This window comes from Pongo abelii, chromosome 7 (assembly GCF_028885655.2).
Source record: "Pongo abelii isolate AG06213 chromosome 7, NHGRI_mPonAbe1-v2.0_pri, whole genome shotgun sequence".
Classification (NCBI taxonomy): Eukaryota; Metazoa; Chordata; class Mammalia; order Primates; family Hominidae; genus Pongo; species Pongo abelii.
The window spans coordinates 149,598,653-149,614,621 of NC_071992.2; the positions used below are offsets into that span (position 1 = coordinate 149,598,653).

Sequence of the window (15,969 nt, forward strand, 5' to 3'; positions counted from 1 at the left end):
ATGTATCAATTAGTATACAACTTGACTCCAACAAATGAAATTTCAGACTAACTACAGTTTAAGCAATAAAGTATTAAATTATTTCATGTAATGAGAAGTCTGAAGGGTGGTTCCAACAACATGAAGTCCCAACGACTCAGAGCTTTTTTTTGCTTCCGCTCTGCCATCCTCAGTTTGTTGACTTTTTATTCTCAGCCTCATATACCCAAAATGGCTGCTGCAGCTCCAACCATCACATTTGCACACAAGGAAAGAAAAGAATGAGTAGATGGTCATTCTCTTCCTGAGGAAGGGAATCTTTTCTAGAAGACCATAGCAGGTTTCCCCTATGTCTCATTGGCCAGAATTGGATCAGAGGCACATCCCTAGGTCAGTAAATGAAGAAATGATCAGCATCATCTCTTCTGGGGTCATGTCAATAGGGATCATAAACCCCTTCCATGAACACAAGCCTGCTGCTACCTCCAAGCAGCCACACATGCTTCAGCCTCCCTTGTTAATAAGCTACAGGAAAAGAGAAGAGAAGGAGTAATTGTCATTTAAACCGCAGTGTCGAGTATTCCTACTGAGACCTGGAGATGCTGAGAACTTGCCAAGGTGTGAGAGGAGCTGCAAGGAGGCCATTGTGGTTGGGCATGGTGCACGAGAGGGAGAGAGGAAGAAGTGTACAGGGAGCTGGCTGGCCCAGGGGCCACACCAGGACTGGGGATTCTGTGCTGTGTGATGGGCAGGCTTTGGACAGTTGTATCCAGAAGATGATCTATACATGATGCTAGTTCAAGGATTGCTCTGAGATGTGTGGATGGTAGAGGGTGGGCAGGGAGGCTGGGTATCAGTCAGGAGGCTGTGGCAGTGGTCCCCATGGGGAGCACAGGGCTGGACTAGGACAGCTCATAGACGACATCTCATCTCCTTTCTTGCCCAAGGAAGAGACTCAGTGGCAGCAGTGCAATAAGGGTACAGGCCAGGAACCCCAACCCCCCAGGGATAACAAGCATCCAAAGACACGTGAGGACAGCTCCAGCACTAAACAGCCTCTGACCAATGAGCGGAGAAGGCAAACAGCAAATGCGTTACTGTGGCTTTCACGTGTCATGAAGGTGATGCTGTAACCTGAGCCTCAGAGCTCATTTTATTTGTGAATTCCTATCATTTCTAGATGGGTGGACTGAAAGCCACCTCTTTCGCTTGCAGCTAGGGAGAGGGGAGTGCAAGAGGGCAAATGAAAACCAGAAGTAGGGTCGGGTGCAATGGCTCACGCCTGTAATCCCAGCACTTTGGGAGGCCGATGCGGGCGGATTACCTGAGGTAAGGAGTTTGAGACCAGCCTGGTCTACATGGTGAAACCTCGTCTCTACTAAAAATACAAAAATCAGCTGGGCGTGGTGGCACATGCCTGTAATCTCAGATATTCGGGAGGCTGAGGCAGGAGAATTGCTTGAGCCTGGGAGACAGAGGTTGCAGTGAGCAGAGATCACACCACTGCACTCCAGCCTGGCCGACAGAGTGAGACTCTGTCTCAGAAAAAAAAAAAGAAAAAGAAAAAGAAAAGGAAAAAGAAAACCAGAAGTAGGAGCAGCCTGAAGAAATGACAGGGAGTTGATTTTCCACTGGGAGCCCTCTCAAAGCCCACATGCCCGCCTGCCTGGGGTAACAGTATCTCCTCCGCCATCCTGCACCCTCCCACGCTCCCCTCTCCCTACCACAGTGAAAGACCTAGGCAGGATGACCCCAGCTCCTCTGTGAGAATTTTACGCCCTAGTGTGAAGTCATAGCCTTGTAACTTTCCCTTTAAGAACTGTCAGAGCTGGGGAGGCTGGCCAAGCTCAGGCTGGAGGTGGGGACAGAGGGAAGAAAGGAAAAAAAAAAGAGAGAGAGGCAGGAAAAGTTTTTTCAGAGGAAAATGCAGGGTTTGTCCTTCACCCTGACGTCAGATCTTGCTTTAATAAAACCCCCCAAGGGCTGCGGAAGAGGCATATCTGGTGCTCCTGATGGGCCGGCCAGTCTGGGCCCAGCTCCCCCGAGAGGTGGTTGGATCCTCTGGGCTGCTCGGTCGATGCCTGTGCCACTGACATCCAGGCATGAGGTGGTTCCTGTCCTGGACGCTGGCAGCAGTGACAGCAGCAGCCGCCAGCAGCGTCCTGGCCACAGTGAGTCCTGCCTGGAGGGGCTCAGAGGGAGACCCAGCTCCCTTCTCTGCTGGGTCTTGCTGTATGGGGGCCGGTGGGCAGGATGAAAAGGGCCGGGAAGGTTTGGGGCTGGAAGGTGGCCACTTACAGGGCAAGGACAGAGCCCAGGGTGAGGAGTCAGCTGCCCAGGTTGGCTGAAGCTGGCAGGGTGAGGAGGACGGTGCTACACTTGGGGAAACAAACTGCACAGGTTCAGCCTGCCCTCTCTCCCCACCTGAAACAGTGCAGAAAGAATGGGGCCCTCAGCAGAACTGGGAGTCAGGGACTCGGGCTCCAGACCCGTCTTTGCCTAACCTGGCTGTGTGGCCTTAGGTGGGTCACTCACCCTCCTGGAACAGCGTAAAGTGAGGAAGTTGTTAGGAGACTTCTAGAGTCTCTGAGTTTGAAAACTCCAAGACTCCAAGCATTGGAGATGCTACGAGGATGGGAGATGGACAAAGCCAAGGAAAAAAAAATGGAAAGAAAAATGCCAGCTTTCAACAAAAGCTCCTTATTGAGCAAACAGTGCTCAGGGTGATGTCTAACACCAACTGCTGTCACCTCCTGTCTGCACAGCCCTCTGCAGTCTGCAGAGTGTCCATACTTGGGTCCTGCCTATGAAGCCTGCTGTTCCAGGGTGGGGGTGATGTGGGCACCCCAGAGTCTCTCTCTCTTCCACCTGCACCCCAGGGTACACCAAGGGGAAGGGACAAAGGTCTGCACCTCCAAAAGCCAGGGGAGTCACACATGTGACCGTGTAGAGCCAGCCTGCTAGGGCCAGGCATGGTGAGGGAAAGGCAGAGGCAGGCAGTGCAGGGAGGGCAGGAGGTGGGTACCTGGCAGCTTCTGAGCCCCAGATTCCACAGCCCAGGGCAGGACCTGCATCTGGCAGAACAGCCTAGAGACAGAGGGGTGATGGCAAAGGGGTGTTTATCCCCAAATGACACTGATAGCTTCCTTGGAGATTAAGAAGCCCCCTTCACAGATGAGGAAACGGAGTGTTGGGGTTAAACCACTTGCCAGAATCAGACTCTGGGTCTGCTTCAGCCAGAACTGAGGCCAAGAGCCGACAGCAAACTGAGAGCTGGGAAATAGGAATTCCTCCCAATGCCTCAGTGTGTGTAATGATGGCAGGGAGTGGGTCTGTCTCATCTATGGTTAAATCCTCATGCCTGGCATGGTGCCTGCCTATAGTTGGTTCAGAACCACCTTACAAGAAAGTTATCAGCTCCATTTCACAAATGAAAGAAACGGAAAGTGAGAGCAAGTAAAGGACTTGCCCAGGAGCTCCTCATTAATAAGTGGCCGGGGCCCAAACTTAGATCTTCTGATGCCAATTTCTAACCATTCCTACTTAGGGGAAGCTGACTGTATCCTACAGGAGTGCCCAGAAGGAGTTAAGTCGGTCTTTATTTCGGCTCTGGATATAGCTGCACCTTTATTTGGGTATAGCTTTGCAGGTTGCCACATCTGGGAGGGCAGGGAGTGGATGGAGAAAAGGTGAGCGTTTGAGAGAAGCCAAAGTCTGAGTGGGCAGAGGAGGCGGGAGGTTTAAGCATGAATCCAAGTACGCTGGAGCCCCAGTCAGCTCCCAGAACAGCTGGTGCTGAGGAGGAGTGAAGGACAGAGCTGAGGACTCAGCCAGAGGAGACCAGCAAAGGAGCAGAGTGTGTGGAGGGACCCAGGGAGCAGGTTGGAGGGAAGGCTCCCGGGACCAACACGGGGTACCTCTCTTCTAGGCAGCCCCTGCCTGGGGAACCCAGACCACCCGCCCCATACTTGTTTCATGATTTAGATGCTTCTGGGACAAAGGTGTGCACGGCACTGGAGTTCTCTGGATGTCCTGAAAGCCCCGCCTGCTGTGTGGGCTGTGAGACTGATAGAAACGAGCTGGACTCCACGCGGAAACCAGCCTTGTTTCATAGCCAAATTCCATACATGGTCATCCTCCCGAATTAATATGCAAAGGGAGCACATGTCCAACCAGGGTCCCAGTGAGATCTTGATGGAAAAAATGGTTATAAATGTTCATATAGAAGAAAATCCATGTGAGAATTGCCAAGAAAACTTTGAGGAAGTAGAGTTACAAGGGGGACTTCTCTGGGAGATGTGAAAGCGCTCCGTAAAGGTTCTGCAGTGGAAGGAGGAAGATGGCAGCACAGGAGGAGATCAGCCAAGGAGGGAGGCACTGGAGTCATCTCAGGAACGGCCGAGTGTACTTGGGAATTTAACCTGTGCTAAAGGTGTATTGCAGATATGACTTATGTTTTCATGTCTTTATTCTTTTCTTCTGCATTTAGTGAGCATGTCCACCATGTGCTAAGAGAAAGAGACTCCATTTAATGTGCATTTGCAAGTACTGAGCCAACACATGTATAAGACCTACCTCAGTTCACCCAACAAACCTTTATTAGGCACATTCTACAATTCCCATAACAATATTATTTAGCAAGTGCAATTATCCTCCTTAACAGATATGAAAACTGAGACTCAGAGAGGTTAAGTAATTTGTCAAAGGTCACACAGCTGGTAATCAGGGGAGCTGACATTTGAACCTTGGTCCAGCTCTTGGTAATGTAGCCTCCTGCCTCCCTGGTCCAAGTACAGAAACCAGGAGCATGTAGTCCCTGCCCCGACGGAGTTTACTGGCCAGCGGGGCAAGTGACAGGGGCAACGTCAGCCAGAGTAGAGGGGCTGGAATCAGGCTCTGCCACTGGCTGAGTCGGCCGCGGTAAGTCCCGTTGCCACCTCAGACCTCACTTTCCTCATTTGTTAATTGGGACTAACTGTTTCATCACACCAAGCTCCCGGCTGCTGAATGTGAAAACGTGACTGAGGAAAACCTCTCAGAAGTGTGTAATTCAGCAAACGAATGCTGAGTGATAAATTCCTGGGCAAGCATTAGGCCTGTGGTGGTCTATATATAGGTCTACAGGTGAAACCCACATCCTCTGTCCCGTATCAGCGCATGTGGGATGTGCACAGCTGCACTGTGTGTGTGTGGGGAGGTGTGTCTGTGAGAGGGTGTGTGGGGGTATGCGTATGGTGTGTATGTGGGGTGTGTGTGGTGTGTGTGTGGGGGGGTGTGTGTGGTGTGTGTGTGGGGGTGTGTGTGTGGTGTGTGTGTATGTGTGGTGTGTGGGGGGGGTGGTGGCGTGGGGGGTGTGTGTGGGGTGCGTGTGTGGTGTGTGGGGGTGTGTGTGGGTTTGTGTGGTGTGTGTGTGGTATGTGTGTGTGGTATGTGTGTGGGGTGTGTGTGTGCGTGTGTGGTGGGGGATGTGGTGTGTGTGGAGGGTGTGTGTGGTGTGTGTGGGAGTGTGTGTGGTGTGTATGTGGTGTGTGTGGGGGGGTGGTGGTATGAAGGGGTGTGTGGGGTGTGTGTGGTGCGTGGGGGGGGGTGTGTGGGTTTGTGTAGTGTGTGTGGTATGTGTGTGGGGTATGTGCATGTGTGCGTGTGTGGTGGGGGGTGTGGTGTGTGTGGTGTGTGTGGTGTGTGTGTGGTCTGTGTGTGGAAGGTATGTGTGGTGTGTGTGTGGTGTGTTTGTGGGGTATGTGCCTGGGGTGTGTGTGGGGGATGTGTGGTGTGTGTGTGTGGTGTTTGTTGTGTGTGGTATGTGTGTGGTACGTGTGTGTGTGGTGTGTGTGGTATGTGTGTGGTGTGTGTGGTGTGTGTGAGTGTGTGGTGTGTGTACTGAGTGTGTATATGGTGTGTTTGTGTGTGTGGTGCTTGTGTGTGTGGTATGTGTGTGGTGTCTGTGTATGTGTGTGGTGTGTGTGTTGAGTGTGTATGTGGTCTGTGTGTGTGTTGTGTGCGTGTGGTGTGTGGTATGTGTGTGTATGAGTGGTGTGTATGTGTGTGGTATATATTGAGTATGTATGTAATGTGCTTGTGTGTGTGGTGTGCATGGTGCTTGTGCATGGTGTGTGTATGGTGTGTGCAAGTTTGTGGTGTGTGTGTGTTGAGTGTGTATGTGGTGTGCTTGTGTATGTGGTGTGTGTGGTGTGCAGTGCATGTGTGTGGTGTGTGTATGGTGTATGTATGTGTGTGGTGTGTGTGTTTGTTGAGTGTATATGTGTTGTGTTTTTGTGGTGTGTGTATTTGTGTGGTGTGTGCGTGTTGAGTGTGTATGTGGTGTTTTTGCATGTGTGGTGTGTGTGTGTGTGAAGCTTGTGTTTGGGTGTGAGATACAAACTCATTCTCTGCTTCCAGAAGCAACTGCAGAATAATGTGGGTCAAGTATATGGCAAAATATCCCCTTTAAAAAACAGAGAATGTGAACAATATGTCTTTTCACACCTCCTGTTTAGAGTTGGAATCTGAGTGAAGATTTCAAACCCTATCCAGGCCCCACACCCCCGACTCCCAACCCAGAGCCTCTTTGGGCTCCCTGAACCCCCTGCTGCCAGTTCAGGGCCCCTCCAGCCGACAGCTTATCTTGGATGCTGGCACGAGCACGGCACTGAAAGGCATTTCCCCCTCGGCATGGCATTTGGAGAAGGAGTGGGCACGGGAACAGGCCTCCGCCCAACCAGCTCCTTGAGAGACAAAACGCTACCTTATGGGCTGGGCAGCACTCCTGGCTCCACAGCAAGCCCCGCCACCCACCCCCAGGTTTTAGAAAAGGCTCCTGCCCTGTGCCAGCAAAGCACCCACATGCCAGGAGGCTGCCCTTGGCTTTGTATAAACAGCAACCCAGGGATCTTCCCAGAAACCTCAGCTATCCTTTGGGCAGCAGGGAGGCAAACTCCAAGGGAGGTGGGCTCTGATATGGAAGCAAGGATGGAGAAGCAGCTGTGGTCCAGGTGGGTTCCTGGGAGGGGCTGAGAAGGGTGCCAATCACAGCCAGGAAGCAAAGCGAGCCGGGCATGGTCACTGTGGAGGTTTCAAAGCAAGGCTTCAGCACAGCTGTCCCCTCATTCAAGGACACTGTGGTGGGCCCTGCATCCCTGTGATGTGGATGGTGGCAAGGGTTCACTCTGAGCATGTGCCCACTCTACTCTGGGCACAGTGCCCTTTTGCATACACCTATGAGGCAGCGGTGTTGCTGTAATCTAGACCAGCCAGTCAGTAGCCACATGCGGCAGGAGGCCACTCAGCACTTGAAATGAGGCTGGTCCCAGCTGAGATGTTCCGGAAGCATGAGATACACCATTGATTCCAGAGACATGGTATGAATACGAGAGTGCAATATTCCCATTAATAATTTTTATATTAACGCCATATTGAAATGATAATATTTTGAATATACTGGGTTAAACAAAATCTATTATTCCACTAAACTTCATCTGTTTCATATTACTTTTTAATATCGCTACTAGAAAATGTAAAATTTCATCTATGGCTCTTATTGTATTTTACTAGACAGTGTCAGCCTAGAAAGACACAAGTGTGCCTAAGGCTATGGTAACAGGTGGGGGGGAGAAATGCCGAGGGTTCTAATCCCAGTGTCTCCACTTACAGGCTGTGTGCCCTGAGGCAAGTAGCCCAGCTTTTCTGAGCCAAGATCACCTCTGTATAAAGGAATATATTAATATTAGTACTATTGGCTTGTTAGGGGTGTTGAATGGGGAATGAAGCAGAGATAAAGCCCACAAGGCCCCAGAACACCCAAGGGAAGGATTCTATTGTTCCAATAGCAGGGCAGGGGGATTCCAACTTGAGTGGATGCACCAGCTGCAGGCAAGGCCCAATCCAATGAGCAGGGGCTTATAAAAACCTCAGGCTCAGCACCAGGTGGCTAGGAGGAGGGGCAGGCTGAGGGGCAGGCTAATGGGCAGGCTGTCCTGGCTCAGTGCTGGGCACGTGTTCTAAAGATCTCACAGATTCCATAGCCTGGCCAGGTTACCTGGCACATTTAGAGGGTCAATGAACACTTTTGGGTTATTGTGTAGGAGAAAGAAATGATGATGATGATGATGATGATGATGATGGTGGTGGTGCCTGTAGGTGAGATGTGTATCTTACTAAGCTGAGTCAGGATGAGATGGTCCCTCAATGCCAACTGTGAGTTTCTGAGCCTATTTCCTTTTTCCATGGACCCCAACAGACCCAATTATATGCCCAGCCACTTCCAGTTTCTAGAGGTGTGGTGGTGAGTGGTCTTGCTGTGTTTAAACTGGAGGATGGTTCCAGTGTGGAACAGATGTTTATATTAGCAGAGAGGGGTATGTTTAGGACTTAGAGGGGGAAGCTTGGAGAACATGGGAGATGGTGAAAAACACATTCTGGAACCCTGAACCAGAATTCCTAGAAAGACCTCACCCTCACACATCTGCACATTAACCAGCACCCTGATGATTCTTATGTACACTTGATTTCAAACACCAGTGACTGAGATAGACTCTAGTCTCTCCCCCAGCTCTGACATTCCATTAACCAGTCACCTCCCCTCCTCCTCTTCCTCTCTATGAAAGAAGGAAGAGAGACAGAGTCAAGGGAGAAGAGACTGCCTCGCAAATGTGAATGATGGGCATTCCAGGGGATGCGATGAAATCTGAGCCCGTCCACCCCCACGGTCTCCAATCTGGAGGCAAGTTCAGGCTTGGGGCTTTGAGTGTGGATCTGCTAAGTCTTGATTAGGGGTGGGGGGTGGGGTGAGAGAAAATGAGAGCCCAGGCCCAAAGGAAAGGAAGGTAGGGGTCCACCCTGCAGCTCTAGGAATCCTGCTTTGAGTCTGGGAGTGGAGAAAGGCATGTGTGCTATGAGCCTGCCCATGGCTGGGAGGGGATGGAGGCGGGTAATTCTAAGAGTAGGGGAATATCCTGAGAGAGCAGGGACTCATACCCCTGCCCTCAGAGCAGAACAGCAGACTCCTTGCCTAGAGAGCTAGAAGATCAGGGGGAAATAGCTCCTGCTGTGTAGCTTTAGGCAAGCCACTTGCCTTCTCTGTGCTCATTTTCTCATCTTGAAAGTGAGGAGATTGGACTTGATCCCCAAGCTGGTTTCCAGCTGGAGCCGCCATATATTCCGAGAGTCCACTCATTCATTCATCAGGCAGATCCATCATTTAACAAGCAGCAGGGGAGCTCACGCTGCTGCTTCTCTAGAAAGGGGTTGTCGGCACCCAAAATGTATGTTCCTTGCTCTAGGTGTCTATTTAGATGTACTTTGTCCCTCTTACAGTGTCCAAAAATATTCTCCTTTCAGCCCACGTCTCTTTTGTCAATCCTCGAAGTCTATCTGTGTTTCTGGCCCACAGCATCCTCATAAAACTGAAAATCACATCAGCACCTTGACATCCAAAGAGTCCCACCATCTCAGTGGTTTCCCAATTAGGCCCTCTCCCTGCTCTTCCTACACAAGCCTGTTTTCCCAGCCTCTTCCTTTGGTTCTTCTCCCATTCACCTTCTTTTCTACTTCATGAGCCTCGCTGTCAAATACTCCTGAGTTCCGCCTCTGTGTACAAGGCCAAGCTGTTCCTTTGCTCTGAAATGCCTCCCCCATCCTTCTCTGATTCATGAAATTGAAGCCATCTGAACTGACAGCCTCCCCCAAATGGAGCTGCAGACATCCTCCTGTGGGCACCCATGGGTTCTTGTTCTTGCCCACGTGGAAGGAAACACATCGCCCAGCTGGGACTCTCTGCTGGCCTTGCCCTGTGTTTCAGCCACCCTCCCTCCTCCTCCTACCCTCCTGCAAAGCCAAGCCTTTTGTCGCTTCCTGACCACCTGTGCTCTCAGGCCCTAGGACCTTTGCACATGCTGTGCCTTCTACCAGGCTTGCCCGTACACCTTCCCTGCTCTGTTGCTCTGTCACTGTCTATGCCTGCATATTGCAGGTGCTCACAGTGTACTTCCTGATAGGATGAATTAAAGCAAGAACCAGACCTGGCATGGGCTGGGGAGAATATGTGTATAGGAGATGGGGGAGGCTGGGAGGGAACACCACTGATTTTTTTTTGAAATGGAAGCTTCATGCTGGGGAGGAAAAGGAGGGAATCTGCAAGAGGGCCTGGACTCAACTGCTAAGAGGACTGAATGGCAAGCAGCAGCTTACAGGATTGGTTCTGGAGCAAGGACAGAATGAGGAGTAAGGAGACCTGGGTCTCTGCAGGCTCTACCTGCATCTCTGAGCCTCAATGTCTTTATGTGAAAAAGGAAACAAGAAGAATGCCCCTCTGCTCATGCTTGTGCTCCAGGCAGGGTAATGTGGTGGTGAAGAGGAAGCGGGCAGCACACAGCCTGGGTCAAGAGCCAGCTCCACTATATCCCAGCCCCAAGCCTTTAAATTTCCTGGGCCTCAGTTTCTCATCTGTAAAATGGATATAAATGCCCATGTCACAGAGACCTTAGGACTAAGAAAGAGGACTTAGAAAGAGGTTGGGTGTGGAGCATGTGTCAAGAAGGGGCTTGGAGGAGCCATAATTAGACAGGGAATGTCAAGCTGCTTTGAGATTAGACAGTGTTGTCTCACGGTCCTTTTGGGAGCTCATGGACAACAGAGCTGGCAGGCGCTGCATGGAGTGAGATTGCAGCCACCTGTCTTCCCAGCCATGCTATTTGTATTTAAATCTGTCGCCTACATACACATGCACACACGCACACACAGGCATGCATGCCAGTTGACTTCCTTGACAGCTGTTTTTGGCCCTGTGTTCCAGTGGCCAAGTCCTGATGCTTGCAAACTTTGGCTCTTAGATGATCAAAGAGCCAGCCCTTGTTGGGCCCTTAGTGTGAGCCAAGGCCCATGGCGAGCCCCCTCCCACAGGTATCATCTGATGCTCACGAGAGCCCTGTGTGGCAGGAGCTCCTATCAGCCTCATTTTAAAGAGGAGAAAACTGAGGCGCCAAGAGTTTTACGTACTTCCATGGCATCCAAGGTTCAGAACATCACCGTGTGCCCCAAGCAGTCTGCCCAGACCAGCTCCTAGGAGTGTCTTTGTGTGTCAGTCCCTTAGGCCAGTTCTGTTTCTTCCCATCTGAGCCAGGGATCCAGTGCAGGAGGAGGGAAGGGAGATGGAGTCATGCTCTGAGCGGTGGAGGGAGGACAGATAGACTTTATCCCCTGCTTTATTTCCCTGATCCATGAACCATTGTCAGGGAAGGCCCATGGCGATCCCTTCATCCCAGCCTGCTCTTGTTACAGAGAAAGTGACTTGTCCAAGGCCACCAGCTTCAGCATGGGGACTGGAGCCCAGGGCCTCTCCCCTCCAGGAAAGGAGCTCAGGAGACTGGAAGACGATCCCCACTACCCCATCGGGCAGATGCCCACTCCACCCTTGTAGGTGGAACAAGCCTGAGCTCAATGATAGCAAAGAGCTTCATTCTTCCACCCATGTCTGTGTTTGCTGTGGCTCCAGGGCTGGCCCCCTCCGTGGTCACCCCATAGCCACTGCCAAGCCCAGGCCTGGGACATGAAAGGCCCTCGGTTACATTTGGTTATTCAAATGAACTAGACAGTGGGCAAGAACAAGGTGCCTTAGAGGTCGCTGGAGGAGGATGGGACCTGGAGGCAAAACAGCTGACTGTGTCATTTTCTTGTTGTGTCTCAACATTTTTGGGTCTCAGTTTCCCATCTGTCAAATTGGGGCCATCAATGCTGACCTCATGGGGTTGTTTTGATGATCAGGAAACTGACTTCAGGAAAGACCACTGCCTTCCCCAGGGGAGGGAGCACGCATCCTCTGTCCTGGGCCCCTGACTGCCATCTCCACGTCCTTGAACACTAGGCCCTAGCAACATGGCCCACTGGTCATCCCGTGTCATGCCACGTTGCTTCTGCCTGCACACCCCTGCTCATGTCGTCCCCAGCTTCAACGCCCTCTCTGCCCTCCCTCTTGTCAATTTCCACTCATCCTTTAGGATTCAGTGCAAATGTCTGCTCCTCTAGGGAGCACTCTCTGCTCCTACTCCCAACCCCATGCCCTTTCCCCTCTTCATCTCACCCTCGTAGCCCTTACCTAGACTATGCTGAGTTACCTTATAGTGTGGCCCTTAGGTGTGAAGCCTTAAGAAATGGATGCTTTCAGTCCCAGGGCTGAGGTTCAAACTTCAACGTTGCCATTTGCTAGTGGCTTTGGAAAAATTATCTGACCTTTACCTTTTTGTGACTCAGTTTGCTCATCTAAAAAATGAGGAAGCTAATAATAAAAGCAGCCTGCCTCTTAGGCTAATCACAAGGATTAAATTACTTACTTAAAATGTAGATGATCTTGATTCAAAGAAACCATCTGTTAAAAAAAATTATTTGGGACAGTGCAATCTGAATGTGGACTGGGTATTAACTAGAGAAATTTACAAAATTGTAACTAATTTATTGGTGTGATAATTGCATGGGGGTTACATTTTTCCTAAAAATTCCTCATAATTTAGAGACACACTGGAGAATTTCACATAAAAATCTCAGGCTGTCTAGGATTCGCTAAATTTTCAAGAATAAAACAGCATACGGCCAGGTGTGGTGGCTCATGCCTGTAATCCCAGCACTTTGGGAGGCTGAGGTAGGTGGATCACTTCAGGTCAAGAGTTTGAGACCAGCTTGGCCAACATGGTGAAACCCCATCTCTACTAAGAAATACAAAAATTAGCCGGCCCTGGTGGCAGGCACCTGTAATCCCAGCTACTCGGGAGGCTGAGGGACAAGAATCACTTGAACTCTGGAGGCAGATGTTGCAGTGAGCCGAGATCACACCACTGCACTCCAGCCTGGACGATAGAGTCAGATTCAGTCTCAAAAAACAAAACAAAACAAAACAAAACAAAACAAACCATACATGTGTGGGCACAATGGAAGGAACAAGACCAATGAAGTGTTGATAATTATCAAAGCTGCCAATGCGTCTGTAGGGTTCATTATATTATTCTCTTAACTTGGGTGAATATTTAAATATGTCTCTAGCAAAGAACACGGTTTAAATTTGTGTATAGTATTTAGTGTTTTTTGTTGTGGTTTTCTCACTACTCTCTAAAACTGTGAGAACATTTAACATTCTTTCCCCCTGCTCAGTAAGCAGGTCTTGTGCAGTTAAATGAAAATGATGTATTTTACCCTTGATGTTTTGTTAAAATGACTGAAAATGGGAGAAAACCAAAAGGAGTAGCTCCCGATGAAAAGACCCTTAAGTTCTTCACCTCCCTGGACAAACAGGGTTATCCTATAGTGGGCAGGCCCTTATAAAAATGTCGTGAACCATCTATGGCCCTCGGGCTGTAGTTTTTGACCTTTACAATGTGGTTGCCTGTTTTACGTTCCTGTCTCCCTGGAGTCTGGATGTTCTCGGAGGCTTTGTCTCTGACACTGGCCACTGCATGTGGGACTTAGTAGATGCTTTGTATACAGATTGACAAACGAGTGAATGCATGAGTGAACACATGGACTAGGGCTCGTTATCTGGAAAAAAACCTGGCTTCTTGCCCCTTGTACCCTCATCATGTGAAGTTGACTTCCCCCGCCTGCATATTTATAAAACCAATTAGTAGAAAATCTCAAAAACCTTCTACATCCCATAACATGCAGCCTGGCCAACAACTTTCTGGAAACCACCCTTGGAAGATTCTGGGCAGTGCAGTGGGGGAAGGAGGGGGATGTACCTGGCTCAGGCACCTTTCACGGGTTTGGAGCTAAGAGCTTTCAAAGAAGGTGATCTGCCCAGGACCACTGTCCCAGGCCCCACTTTAAGGGGAGCCCCCACCAGGGCCCGGGATACAGGTGCCTAGGGGTACACGTGCCAGAGGTGTTGGGAAAAGAGGTGTTTGTTACCTGTGGCTGACTCAGAGGCACCCGATGAGCTTTGAAACGAGCGTCGGGAAGACATGGGCACCGGCAGGCCTGCATTCTCTCACGGCCCCCAGGGCTTCTCTTTTCAGCAAAGCAGTGAACAGAAGCTGCTTCCAGCAGGACAACCCTGTCCTGAAAGCCCCGGGCCCAGCTGGGGCCGGCTCCGGCCATTCCTGCCTCAACCCTGCCCCCTGGTGGAGTATCTAGGTGCGGCCTCCGAAACAGGGCAAGCCAAGGCCTCTGACCGTCCACATTGCTCACGGAGCACTTGCCCGGTGTGTGCCAGGCGCAGTGCCGGGCACCCAGGAGGCGGGAAAGGGCAACCCGTCCCTGAGAAGCCCCACAAGGGCTCTTCACTCCTCTTCTGGGTTCCCTTGGCAACCTGGGCTCAACACCACTGCTATCTTCCCAGGGGGTGAGGACCCTGCCTTGTTCATCTGAACAGCAGACACACCGTAGCTTGGCACATGTGTGTGACGGGCGGGCGGAGGGAAGAATGAATGAATGAGGGATCCGTGCAGCAAGGTGATTACAAGTAAGGGTTCTGCAGGGACACTCTGGGTCAATAGACCACTTTCAAGCTGCGAGATCTTGAGCAAGATTCTTGAGCTCTTGGAGCCTCATTTTCCTCATCCGTGAACTAGGGATGACACTAATAACTGCTCATTAGGGCTGCTGGAGGATGTTGACATCATCATCATTTTACAAATGATGAAACAAGCTCAGAGCAGGTGAGCACAGCTCCAGATCCCAAAGCTGGGAGTGGCAGGAGGTTGGGGAATTGTCAAATGGGGTCCCCTCATTGCAGACGACATGCCCTTTCTGCAAATTCCATGCCCTGTTCACAATAAACTGCACACACTCTTAGAAGAGAATGGGATCTATCTCCTTCATCAAACGGGACACTTCAGGTATCCTGGGCAGTCCATCCCACGCTGCTCGCCTCCCACTTTCTGCTCCTATGCCTATTGCTAAGCATTTTTGTAAAAATGAAGTAATACTGATATGCAAACGTCAAATTATAGACTTACATCTTCCCAAGTTCACTTTCAAAGGGCTGAAATACAGCATAATAATAAGTTACCACTCACCTTTAAATGTTATCTCAAAAATACATATGAAACATTTCCTCCGGGGCTTTATTTTTTTTCCTTCCCAATTTTAATCAGCTTAAGTTTGTCCAATAAGTATGATTGAAGGGATCACTTCATCACTGTTCACCTGCCTACTGATAACCCTGCTTGTCCAGCGGGGTTAAGGACTTAGGGGTCTTATCATTGGGAGATACTCCTTTTGGTTTTCTCCTATTTTTTAGTCATTTTAAAATATCAAGGATAAAATACATCATTTTCACTTAACTGCACAAGACCTGCTTACAGAGCAGTTGTGTCGCCCTGATGATTCACAGAATGCAGTAGGTTCTGCAGGTCTGCGTGAATTGTGGTGTGAAAGCAGCTTAGCAGTGTCGGTGGGTAATGCACATGGGTGTGGGCTGTGCAAAAGTCAGATGTTAAAAAAGGAAGGTGGTCTAAAATCTCCACACTTTTCTCTTATCCCTGCCCAATGTTCTAAGGCAGTGGTTCCTATTTCTGTAAAAATTCCCAAGGGTTGCTGGTCAGACTACGGATTCCAGCCTTCAGCCTAGAGAAGCTTAAGGCGAATATTCAAAGAGGAATCTAGGAATCTGTTTTTTTTCACTCTGTCACCCAGGCTGGAGTGCAGTGGTGCAATCTCTGCTCACTACAGCTTCTGTCTCCCGGGTTCAAGCAATTCTCCTGCCTCAGCCTCCTGAGCAGCTGGAACTATAGGCATGTGACACTACATCCAGCTAATGTTTGTATTTTTAGTAGAGACAGGGTTTTGCCATGTTGGCCAGGCTGGTCTCGAACTCCTTGACGAGACTGAGTGATCCACCTGCCTCAGCCTCCCAAACTGCTGGGATTACAGGTGTGAACCACATGCCTGGCTGAGGAATCTGTATTTTAACAAGTTTCACAGTCCAGTGATTCTGAAACTTTGGGGCATTCAGAACCACCTGGAAAAAATCCCAATGCCCAGGCTCCTCCCAGGCCCCTTAGGTTGGGA

The 15,969-nt window shown here is 50.2% G+C and overlaps 1 protein-coding gene across 3 annotated transcripts in view; it reads left to right on the forward strand.

The window, feature by feature from the left end:
* The first annotated feature begins 1,800 nt into the window (after window positions 1-1,800).
* CCN4 (cellular communication network factor 4) overlaps window positions 1,801-15,969 on the forward strand; it is a 41,468-nt gene continuing 27,299 nt past the window's right edge. For 2 of the 3 annotated variants that reach the window (XM_024250762.3, XM_024250763.3), the window contains exon 1: window positions 1,801-2,150. In XM_024250762.3, coding sequence (XP_024106530.3) covers window positions 2,082-2,150 — 69 coding nt within the window. In that variant the 5' untranslated portion in view covers window positions 1,801-2,081. The remainder of the gene's footprint in view (window positions 2,151-15,969) is intronic. The other variant, XM_024250764.3, reaches the window with a different exon arrangement.